The sequence below is a fragment of the Eumetopias jubatus genome, unplaced genomic scaffold (genome assembly GCF_037043125.1).
Source record: "Eumetopias jubatus isolate StellerSeaLion01/CBP00866 unplaced genomic scaffold, mEumJub1_p1.0 scaffold_1, whole genome shotgun sequence".
NCBI classification, from domain to species: Eukaryota; Metazoa; Chordata; class Mammalia; order Carnivora; family Otariidae; genus Eumetopias; species Eumetopias jubatus.
In genome coordinates this window covers 42,286,631-42,299,413 of record NW_028274807.1, presented here as the reverse complement: position 1 = coordinate 42,299,413, position 12,783 = coordinate 42,286,631, and the positions used below count along the sequence as shown (strand labels likewise).

General features: G+C 36.4%; 1 protein-coding gene across 2 annotated transcripts in view; it reads left to right on the top strand.

The window, feature by feature from the left end:
- PROS1 (protein S) overlaps positions 1-12,783 on the top strand; it is an 81,211-nt gene that overhangs the window by 29,772 nt on the left and 38,656 nt on the right. For both annotated transcript variants that reach the window (XM_028116947.2, XM_028116938.2), the window contains exons 5-9: positions 1,966-2,088; positions 2,188-2,319; positions 5,805-5,930; positions 8,789-8,910; positions 11,789-11,904. In XM_028116947.2, the coding sequence (XP_027972748.1) occupies positions 1,966-2,088; positions 2,188-2,319; positions 5,805-5,930; positions 8,789-8,910; positions 11,789-11,904 (619 nt within the window). The remainder of the gene's footprint in view (positions 1-1,965; positions 2,089-2,187; positions 2,320-5,804; positions 5,931-8,788; positions 8,911-11,788; positions 11,905-12,783) is intronic.

The following is a 12,783-nucleotide window of genomic DNA, read 5'->3' as shown; positions in this document are numbered from 1 at the left end:
TATTTGTCTCTAATTTCCCAATTTCCCAGCTGAGAGTCAAAGACAAAAAGGTGAAATGGCAATGTGTAAATTGGGATGTTCATCTAGTGAATGTTTTACATGTGGCATTGGCATTATGTAAATATTCATTTATCTGAATTTTTTCTAATTTTCAGCGGGTTGTAATTATGCAAGTAAAACAGTTTGCCTGAACATGTATATTTAATCCATACTTTACTTTTTAATTTACCAAAGGATATGAAAATAATTTTTTTAAAGATTTTATTTATTTATTTGTCAGAGAGATAGAGAGAGCGAGTGCACACAAGCAGGGAGAGTGGCAGGCAGAGGGAGAGGGAGAAGCAGGCTTCCCTCTGAGCAAGGAGCCTGATGTGGGGCTCGATCCCAGGACCCTGGGATCATGACCGGAGCCAAAGGCAGACGCTTAACCCACTGAGCCACCCAGGTGTCCCAGATATGAAAGTAATTTGATAATTTGCTGATTAGCTTGTCTTCTAGAATTTTAACTAATACCAAATTTATTAGCAGTTTTCAAAAAACTTGATTTTATGAGGACATTTGTTGAAAATCTGGTAATTAGGGTTTGGTTAGGTTTAAAACTTTTTTTTTTTTTTTAACATGTAACAAAAAATTCCTTAGGCTACTTTAAGCAAAAGGGACTGTGTTAGAAGGAACTTGCAGAGTTAACTAGGAAGGCTTGAGAAACAGGTGGAAATGTGCAGGAACCAAGGGACCATTGCTGTGCCTAATGAGAGAAACCATAAATACACAAGTGGGCATATCATTTAAGTTGGTGATAAAGTGCTGTAACATTTTATGAACAAAATGGCCTTCCCCTAGGAATCACCGGTACTCTGCTGCCTATTGCCCAGTGTCTGGAAATCATTGTTTTATGTATTTTGAGCAGAGTTGTATTTATTTAAGGCAGGAAGATAAATCTAGTTGGTGTTATTTCATCTTAGCCCAAATTGGAAGTCCCAAATTCTTTTTTGTATTGATACTGCATAGTTTTGTTTGTTCTGCCTACCACATTTGAATTGTTTTAAGGATCAAATAAGGCAATTTATATGAAAAAATAGCAAATTATAGTTGTAAATATATATTGTATAGTTGTATATATTTGCAAATATAAAAGTAGTTCCCTTTTGCAAAATAATTACAAAGATTTGTCTAATGGACTCACTTTTTTTTCCAAAAAATTTTTATTTAAATTCCAATTAGCCAACATACAGTGCAATATGAGTTTCAGTTGCACAGTCTAGTGACTCAACACCTACATACAACACCTGGTGCTCATCACAAGTGCACCCCCAATCTCCATCACCCATTAACCCGTCCCCTCACCCACCTCCCCTCTGCCAACCATCAGCCCATTCTCCATAGTTAAGAGTTGGCTTGGGACCCCTGGGTGGCTCAGTTGGTTCAGTGCCTGCCTTGGACTCCGGTCATGATCCCAAGGTCCTGGGATTGAGCCCCACATTGGGCTCCCTGCTCAGTGTTGGAGCCTGCTTCTCCCTCTGCCTGCCGCTCCCCCTGCTTGTGCTCTCTCTCTCTCTGATAATAAATAAAGTCTTTAAGCAAAAAAAAAAAAAAAAGAAAGAAAGAAAGAAAAAAAAGTTGACTTCTTGGTCTGCCTCTCTCTTTTTAAAAAAAGAATGAAATCTTGCCATTTGTGGCAATGTAGATAGAGCTAGAAGGTATTATGCTAAGCAGGGTAGGTCAGTCAGGGAAGGGCAGATACCATGTGATTTCACTCATATGAGGAGTTTGGGAAACAAGGCTGATGATCATAGAGGAAAAAATAACGGACTCACTTTTCTATGAGAAAGTATTATTTGAAGGCAGGAGTTGTAATTTTTTTCATTGATTACAGGCTCCATGCACAGGATTTCTCTTAAAGGGTATATAACTCTTTTTTTTACAATGGCATGTGGTAACAATTAAATAGCTGTCTATCTCCTTCAGCCATTCCAGACCAATGTAGTCCTCTGCCATGCAATGAAGATGGATATAAGAGCTGCAAAGACGGCCAAGCTAGATTCACTTGCATTTGTAAACCAGGTTGGCAAGGAGACAAGTGTGAATATGGTATGTCTACAAAACCCACCTGACTCATCAGGATTGGCCTCCTGGAAAGTTCTCCAAAGGCCTTATTGCTTTAAAAATAATTTATTTTTCCCTTCTTAGATATAAATGAATGCAAAGATCCCTCAAATGTAAATGGAGGTTGCAGCCAGATATGTGATAATACACCTGGAAGTTACCACTGTTCCTGTAGAAGTGGTTTTTTTATGCTTTTAAATAAAAAGGACTGCAAAGGTAAGAGTAAGAAGGCATTTACTGTATGAGAGCAAAGTTCGGTTAGAGGAATTTCCCCAGGAAATTCTTGGAACTCTCTGGTTATAAGTGCTTGTAATAAATATACATTATTACCCACCTTGAAGCCTCGTGATACTAAGGGACTGCCTTTTAGTTTAATGTTTATAGATTATTTTGTTATTTATAGAATTTTTCATTGTGTTCTTATTGTATTTTATTATTTATTGAGTATTTTACTATTTTCTTACCGTCTGTGTGTGGGTGTGTGTGCATGTACACGTTTGAATAAAGAATTCCATTAAAAGGTGATAAAGTGAAGTTTCGGTGCAAGTCCTTGCTTAGTAGAGACTTTGCAAAATCATTGTTTTTATTTTTTTCAGACACTATAATATTATTTCCTTTATTCCATAAGATAAACAGCTATACACAGTAATCCATCATAATCCTTAATAACCTCTTCCACTGTATTTCATATTTCTTTGTTAGATATACCTGTCAAATATCCAATATAAACCTTTCTTCTTGTACCTTATCTCCTGTTGTGGTTTTGGGAAAGATGAAGAATTAGTTTTCTTTCTCTTTATGCATATACTTTCTCTTTATACATATACTTTCTCTTTATACATTTCTCATATATATAATTGGTCATAACTATTTTTCTCTTCAGACTTAAATAATCCCTGTCAGTTTAGCTTTTCTTTTTTTTTTTAAGTTTAGCTTTTCAATAAGTCATTTTACTAGTGTATTTCCTTTGTTTTTCTTTGTCCTTATGTTTCCCTCCAATTTTGGCTTTTTTTCCCTCTGCCTATTTCCTTTCTATTTGACTGTTTTAGCTGCCGTAATTAAATCTTGAAATAGTTGTGCTACATGTGGATGACTAAAAATGAAATTTTCCAGCCTGGAGTTAAGTTTTGCCTTTAGAAAATGGAAATAATTTTCCCTTTCTTCCTTTCCTCCCTCTCTCCCTCCCTCCCTCCCTCCCTCCTTTCCTTCCTTCCTTCCTGCCTGCCTTCCTTCCTTCCTTCCTTCCTCCCTCCCTCCCTCCCTCCTTTCCTTCCTTCCTTCCTTCCTTCCTTCCTTCCTTCCTTCCTTCCTTCCTCCCTCCCTCCCGCCCACCTTCCTTGTCCCTCTCCTTTTTGCTACGAGGTGGAAAAATGTAGTAAGTTAAAACATAAAGTGTCCTTGTTCAACTCTATTCATATCTGCTTTGGGAAATCCCCAAATTGAATTCATATTCAAGGGATGTTCTGACCCTCACTGTGCTATAGTGTTTAGTATGGTATAATTTACTATAATATTATTTAAAGTTCAGTTAAATGACTCTGAAGTGAGCTGCGTTAACTAACAATTTCTCCTAAACCATTATCCAATTTGTGACCATACTTCTTTCTTGTCTGCCTATTTCAAGATCTGTTGGAGGTTAGAAATTGAGAATGCCAATACTGTTAGAACACTATAGAAAACCGTCATAATGCAGGATACCATATGCATTCTCTAAGCAAATAATATCCATTCATACTTCTGCACTTAAGTATTTGAGTGGTCTATTCTTCTAAAGAAGTTGTGACTTATATTTTTAATTAAAAGTATTTAATTCTTATCCATCGAGTTAATATACATGTATATAAATTATTACAAAAAGTCCTCTTACACATAAGAATGTCCCTGATGACCACAACATATTTTCTTGTATACTTCATTTACACAGACTTTATCCATGAACTAGGTGATAGAAGAATATGCATACAACTATTACAATAGGGCCTTCACCAAGATGTGGATATGCTTGAGATCACGTTGCCAGTAATTGTCCACAGTAATTTATTCTACAATGCAAGAATAAACTTTTCATCAGATGTTAGATGTCAGCGTAGAGTAATAAAATCAATGTACTATAACCTGAACTCATATGATTTAATTTTTTTTTTTTATTTATTTATTTGAGGGAGAGAATGAGAGAGAGAGAGAGCACATGAGAGAGGGGAGGGTCAGAGGGAGAAGCAGACTCCCCACTGAGCAGGGAGCCCGATGTGGGACTCGATCCCGGGACTCCAGGATCATGACCTGAGCTGAAGGCAGTCGCCCAACCAACTGAGCCACCCAGGCGCCCATGAACTCATATGATTTAAATAGTGCTCTGCCATATGCCTCAAACCAAATAATTTTAGTCATATGTCTTCACTTTCTTTTAAAATATAGCTTTTATAGCTCTTTTAAAAAAATGAATATTTTATTTGATGTGATTGGAGATTCACATGCCGTTGTAAGAAATTATAGAAAGAGATCCTATGTACTCTTTGTGGAGTTTCCCCCAATAGTAACATTTTACAAAACTGTCATACGATATCACACCCAGGATATTGACATTGATACTGTCATGATACAGGAGGATTCCCTTATACAGGAATTGATTCAGTTATTTATGTTCATGCTTTTCAAATAGAGTAATGAGGGCGCCTGGGTGGCTCAGTTGGTTAAGCGACCGCCTTCGGCTCAGGTCATGATCCTGGAGTTCCAGGATCAAGTCCCACATCGGGCTCCCTGCTCAGCAGGGAGTCTGCTTCTCCCTCTGACCCTCCCTCCTCTCATGTGCTCTCTCTCTCTCTCTCTCATTCTCTCTCAAATAAATAAATAAAATCTTTTAAAAAAATAAAATAAAATAATGTCTGAAATTTTGGTTAGTCTGTGGGAAAATTAAACTCTCAGTTTTATAGAGTACAAAATATATTTTCCATTCTGAACTTGTCTGTCTCCAGAGAGTACAGATGAGAAAAGTTCACTAATAATTACATCTCCATTGAACTATTTCTGTCACTTGTTTTGTTTTTCCTCACAGATGCTTTTATCTAGTGGCTAGTCGCAATCAGTATTTTGTTTCCTACTCTACCATGTAATATAATAAATGCATCTGAAATTTCTGGATATTAATTTAGCACTAAAATTTGTATTGGAATTTTATAAATACTTAGAGGTCTTACTCAATTCCTTTTTAAATTTGAATCACTCTTGAATACTTTAGCCAACAGTAATAGTATGCTGATTTAGCTACTGTCCATTTCCAAAGGAAGACATGACTGATGAGCCACCTCATTTTTATTTTTTATATTTGCGATAATACAGAGTGAATCTACCTTAAGAACATATTTCAAAAACATGTATTTAAGATATATATTAAGAATATGGTGAATCTTTTCTCCCATTTATTCATGTAATATAACTTGGCAGGTAAGAAAATAACTAAAGCCGTTTCCTTTTACATAACTATAAAGAACATAGCAAACATCACATTCCCTATATGTTTGTATGGAGAAATCATGTTTAGCAAACTAAAACCTGATGATAGATTTAAGATTTTGTTATTCCCAGGCCACTCTGTTGTCTCATTACATATATTAAACTAGATCCAGGAAACACAAATCAGGCATTCTTTGCTAGTATCCTCTGGTATGGGAAATTTTTTAAAAATTTTTTGGTTTAATTTATAGATGTGGATGAATGCTCTATAATGCCAGACATTTGTGGCACAGCTGTGTGCAAGAACATCCCGGGAGACTTTGAATGCGAATGTGCTGAAGGCTACAGATACAATCCTGTATTAAAGTCTTGTGAAGGTAGAGTTGTGGTGGTATCATGTTAATGGTGGAGAGGGTGGGCTTGAACCTTGATTTGAGATTAGAAGCATTGGTTCTGTTTGACATCCACCATCAGATTTTCTGAGATGGCAAGCTCCATGATACAGCTTGGCCAATTGGGTAGTCGTTGGCTTTCTTCCAGAGTAAAAGTATGTAAGACACATGGTCTTTAGGTTTAGAGTTATGCACTCTGTTTGTCCTCTAAGCTGCGTATGAATCGGAGACCTCCCATGTATGATAAAAGCAAAATAAACATACCTTCGCATCATTTAAATAATATTCAAAGATAAAAAGAATTTCAACCTGGAAGGAAAAACATACACATATAAAAGAAAGACAAATTTAAAAATCACGTAGGTGTTACATGGATGGTTAGAAACCAGTTTTGGGACGCCTGGGTGGCTCAGTCGGTTCAGCGTCTGACTTCGGCTCGGGTCATGATCCCAGGATCCTGGAATCAAGTCCCACATTGGGCTCCTTGCTCAGCAGGGAGCCTGCTTCTCCCTCTGCCTACTCTGCATGCTGCTCCCTCTGTTTGTGCTCTCTCTGACAAATAAATAAAATCTTAAAAAAAAAAAACAAAACGAATTCTTCAGTTTTATACGAAGCTTTTTGATAATTTTCTGTGCTTGTATCCATATGTCATTTATTCTTAAATAGAAAATGACAGTTCTGGGGCACCTGGGTGGCTCAGTTGGTTAAGCGACTGCCTTCGGCTCAGGTCATGATCCTGGAGTCCTGGGATCGAGTCCTGCGTCGGACTCCCTGCTCAGCAGGGAGTCTGCTTCTCCCTCTGACCCTCCCCCATCTCATGCTCTCTTTATCTCATTCTCTCTCTCAAATAAATAAATAAAATCTTTAAAAAAAAAGAAAGTGACATAGTTCTGTTATAATTAAATGCATATAAAAGAAAAATCTCATCATAATTAAACGATAACTGAGCTTTAGAAATTTGAGAAGTATTGATGAGTACTGTCAGCACCTGTGGATTTGGGAGAACCCTTTGGACTCATTTGGCCAAAAGAGTGCTGCCAGGTGTGCATGTAGCATGGAGGTATTAGGGAGATTTTTTTTATCATAGATAAATGCAAATTATCTCATATCCTCCTTTCAATTTTTAAACATTTCAAGGTAAATTTAATATCATGACTAAAACTAATCAAATCAATAGTGATTTTCTATTATGGCTATATATATATACGTATACATATATATGTATACGTATATATATATATATATATATATATATAGGATTGTACCCTTTTTACCATTTTTAAGGGTACAATTCAGTAACATTAATTACTTTCACATGGTTATGGAGCCATTGCTGCTCTCTGTTTCCAAAAGTTTTTCATCATCCCAACCAGAACTCTGTAACCATTAAGCAATAAATTTCCCCTCCTCCCTCCCCCAAACTCTAATCTACTTTCTGAATCTACTTTTTGGGAGATAACATTTAATCTAATTTCTGTCTCTATGAATTTGCCTAAATCAATAGTAATTTTAGAATAGGTTTTTTTCAAATGTATCTGCTTATGTTGATATTTTGATGTTTTACCTCCTATGCACTCACCAAAAAATATCCCCTCCACACACCATTTCTGTTCTCCCACAACTCCAGATAGAAATTACTATGGTAATATTCAGAGTTATTATTAGCCAACTTCATCATGTATATTGTAGTTTTATACAATGAATGACAGATTTTTTTTAAAAAGTTGTATGTATGACACATAGGTACAGTATTCATATTACTTTAATTATCTGCAATTTAATTTTAATGCTAAGGGATCACTAATTTTGCAGTTGTATTTTGAGACATGTTATGGGGGAATTTATATGCTACTAATATTTGCATTTATGTACTTGCGAATTTTCAAAGATTGCAGGGTGCATGCATTGAAAATATCAAGGATCTCATGTAGCTCTGAAGTAGACTTTAGCTGAAGCATGTTATTACAACTTTTCAAGGATGATTTTCTCAAAATATGGGGCTATATAGATTTCACAATATGAGATGTAATAGCACAGTGAGGTTTATTTTTCTTTTTTAAATGATAAGAAATAAAGATATATCCTTAAATTTGTTGCCACTATCAACCACTGCGTTATGGAATGTCAGGTGTTCTTGATATTATGTAATACCTGATTAATAAACCTTTAGTTAAGAGGGATTTTTTTCCCCTCCCTTTCTCTTCCCTGTCTCCTCTCCTCGCCCCTCCTCTCCTCTCCCCTCCTTACCCTTCCCTTTCTTTTGTCAAAGCAAACAATTGGGAGGCAGTCTCAATGGAATTCATTTAGTTAGAAATGACTGTTGCCTTGATACTCTCAGGCTTTTTTCCTTCAAATTCAAAAATTGGAAAATTAGTATAGTTGTTATATTTGTATTAATTATTTATTACTGAAAGTTATACATTAAATTTGTTGTTTCACTTGTGTAAATAGAAATTACACTTGCAACCCATTTAAATTTCCATGCCAACTGTTGAAATGTGATTTCATGTCACAGAGATTCTTTTGCTAAGAATCTAGTATCACTGATTATTTATTTATTTATTTAATTTGGGAGAGAGAGCGAGTGAACACAAGAAGGGGAAAGGACAGAGGGAGAGGGAGAAAAATCTCAGCAAACTCAGCGCTGAGCACGGTGCCTGATGCGGGACTCAATCTCAAGACCCCGAGATCATTATCTGAGCTGAGATAAAGAGTCAGATGCTCAACCGACTGAGCTACCCAGGCGCCCTTATTATCATTGATTATCTTATACTAAAATCAGAATACTCCTATTGGATTGAACATTTAGAAGATATTAAGATCTATGTTCTCTTTTACCCCAGATGTGGACGAATGCTCTGAGAACATGTGTGCTCAACTTTGTGTCAATTACCCTGGAGGTTACTCTTGTTATTGTGATGGGAAAAAAGGATTCAAACTTGCCCAAGATCACAAGAGCTGTGAGGTAACATTTTGCAATGCTAAATTTACCATCTCTTTTCTAAAATGAGAGACTGGGGTACTTATTTCCACGTAGCTGGGATAAGTCAGGACAATACAGATGTTCTTTGTTTAAGAAAAGATGCATTTTTTTTAAAAGATTTACTTATTTATTTTGAGAGAGAGAGAGAGCGAGAATGAGTGAGCACGGGAGGGACAGAGAGAGAGGGAAAGAAAGAATCTCAAACCGACTCCCTAATGAGCATGGAACCCCACGAGGGCCTCCATCTCATGACCCTGAGGTCATGACCTGAGCCGAAATCAAGAGTCGGACGCTTAATTGACTGAGACACCCAGGTGCCCCAGGAAAATACAGATGTTCTATAATAATTGCTATAGGTCTAGCAGGCTGTGAGTCACAATCTAATTACGAATTTTGGTCATGTAAGCCATAAATATCGGGGATAATTAGTGACTAGGTTTAAAAAAACCGACTGCAGGGTCATAGTTCAGAAAGTGCTCATCTGTATGGGCTGTACATTTACAAAGTACAATGTACAATGTGTGTGTTTATTTAAAAATTAAGAAAAGGTGAGGTTTATACTTCTCTTTGTGAGAAAAAAAAAAACTTACATAGAAACCTTAGCAGAAACTAAGGTTTTCCTCTGTGTACTTTTCTTTATCCCACTCTGACAAGTTTGATTGCACTTTGGCATGTCAGTACTTGAAAGAGTGCTCATAAAATCTCAGGTGGAAATAACTGTCAGATTAGAATTTAGTGGGGTTTAAGTATATCAAAATTCAGAGAGGTCAGTTTTGTTAATCTGTATCTCTCAAACTTGCTTTTAGTTACTTGGATTTAATTCATAATTGACCCGAGAATTGAATGTTGGGGGTAGTTTTTCCTTCATTGAAATAAATAGGTCAACATCTGAAGCTTTTTTTCCTGTATATAAGGATCATGTGTTAGTGATTCTTCGTCCAACTCTTGCATTCTTTTTCACAGGATTATGAGGCAGACAGTAAAAACACAAAACAAAACCCACCTAAATGGTGATTTAATCATGTGTGTTCACATACCTCCATATCTGTTACTAGGACAAAACTGTGTATGTCCAAAAATGTAACATTCAATAAATGCCACCTACTTGGTAAAGGAAGGTAAGGTGAGATATTTGGCATATGCAGTAACTTCAACTGTACTTAATTGAATGCCATGCTGTGTGAATGTCTGTTTTGTAATTTAATCTTTTATTATTTTAGTATTTGTAATAGTTACACATCACCATCTACCTTGGAATAGATTTACTGAATTCCTAAGAGGAAATGAGATGTTTTTTCTGGACCTTGATTTAATACGTGCCATGTACACAGATCCCCCCCTGAATATCCCTATATGTATGCCCAAGAACTTATCCCTAAAAAACTTTCTGTTTTAATGTTTGCTTTTACTCTTAGAAAAAAAAAACAACTTGATATTAAACTTAATGTCTCTGAATCACTTTTTCTGTAAATTCCTTGGAGACTAACATGGTATCCTAATTTATGTTTATCCCATCTAGAATTTCCAGCATTTCCTTTGATGCAGGCAGGCTGAGTCTGAGAACCTGGGGAGGTGGGGTAGGGGAGTTCCCACAGGACCAGCCAAGAGGTTCCTTGGCTTCCCACAGGATAGAAATCAAATGTGAGCCAGGGAAAGTGAAAGTGGAGTTTATTGAATAGTGTGAATGACAGAATATAGCAGACAGAGTGTCTGGGGGACTCAGAGGGGAAAGGAGGATGAGTCTCTTCATTATTTAGGGCTAGGGGTTTATATTGGAAAGGAGTCCAGGGTATGTGTTCCTTCAGGAATCTAGGGTAGGGTCCCATCAAAGGCAAGTGACAGGTGAGTAATAGGTGTTATTTTATAAATCATCGAAGGTAGGGGGTGTTGATGCCAGTGTCAGCTGAGGTTTGTTTGAAGCTAATGTCCTACAGTATTTTTGGGAACTGGGTCTTCTTAGATGTTATCAGATGTTTTGGTCCTAGGACAGAACTCAGAGAATGATTAACTTTCTTGTTTCCCCCCTGGAGTGGGAACATAGCTTCTTTGGTTTTTACGCAGATGCGAGGTGAAATATAGAACATGAGTAAATAGGGCTGAGCAAGAAAACTGCAGAAATGGAGACTTTCTAAAATAGAGTCCCTTCAGCTTCCCTACCTCGCCTTCATTATCTAGATAATACATTTTTGCTCAGAAAATTTTTCTTAATAAATGAATGAGTGAATGTATGAGGTGCTACTTATTGGTATACTAATTCTTCCATGATTTCTGACTCCAAATTTTTTTTTTCCTAATGTAATGCTGAGAAGGCATCACAGCTGCAGTTAATTAAGGAGATATGTGTTGTTACTGGAAGAAAAAGGTTGTGTTTGGGCTGAGATTTGCAAAGGAAATAGTAAGGACAAAAATATAAGCCGCACACATTGAGCAAGACTTTTTTTTTTTAAAGATTTTATTTATTTATTTGAGAAAGAAAGAATGAGAGACAGAGAGCATGAGAGGGAGGAGGATCAGAGGGAGAAGCAGACTCTGCTGAGCAGGGAGCCTGATGCGGGACTCGATCCTGGGACTCCAGGATCATGACCTGAGCCGAAGGCAGTTGCTTAACCAACCGAGCCACCCAGGTGCCCCTGAGCAAGACTTTTTAAAACACGTGTTCTGGGACGTTATACTGATGGACTATATAAGGAAGAAAAGGATGTTGCTTTATTACCAAGGGTGTTCTTAATTTAATGAACATATCACAGAGGATCCATTTGACAAGACCATTAGGAATCGGAGAAAGGAATGCCTAACCTGACACAAACAGCAAGCAATAACCTATACATTTTGTTTCTTTGCTTTCTTTCCTTTTCTCCAGGCTGTTCCAGTGTGCCTTCCCTTGAACCTTGACAAAAATTATGAACTACTTTACTTGGCAGAGCAATTTGTAGGCGTGGCTTTATATTTAAAATTTCGTTTGCCAGAAATCACCAGGTGAGGTACCAATGTCCATGATAATCTCTAGAGGTAAGCAGGTAAGGACAGAAGATAAGTGACCGAAAAGGTTTGAAATGTAAAAAATTGCATTTCCAATTAGATAATTTAGGGATATTATCAATCAGATGATTTGGGGAACACTAAAGTTGATTTACCCCTTCACACGTGTAATTGTCATGCTAGAATCATTATAAAGGTCATTCTAGGCTGACCTTCCCCAATTGTCATTTTACTTTAATACATCCTTCTTCCTTTTCTAGTGAATACGTATTTACTAAGAGGTTGGGAAAGTAGATTTAATATATTTGTGAAATTTTCATTCTTCATACGTGTTATAAAAACTAAGTAATGAGAAAATACTCAAAGTACTGCTTTTGGAATATAGTTATATTCATAATTATTAAGGAAAATTCATAAGATTGCTTAGGTGGTTTTTAAAAAAACACGTCATGATTTTAGTTGACTGAGTACCTTTTCTGTTATTCCTACAGTTAGGTTGCCTCTATGGAAAGAATAGTGGTTTGTATTTTAGAGTCATGATTCTACTTTAATTACCATATTTCCTCAGAGTGATACATGGTTGGAACTAGAAAAAAGAAATTGGAATTTTGTTGGAATAATGGAAAGGAAACGTATTTGTGACTGATTATAGAGTCCATATTTTAAAATATTTTAATTAGATAAGCATGCATACATACAATGTAATTCATTAGATATATGAATGATTATTCATTAAATAATTCAACTAAATTCATAGAAATCGCATCATTAAGGAACATTGAACTGTATTCTAAAATTCACTGATACAATTGTGCTCCTTCAATACCCTTATCCACCACGACCTGGTTTTCCCTTTTAACATCTCAGTGCAAATAT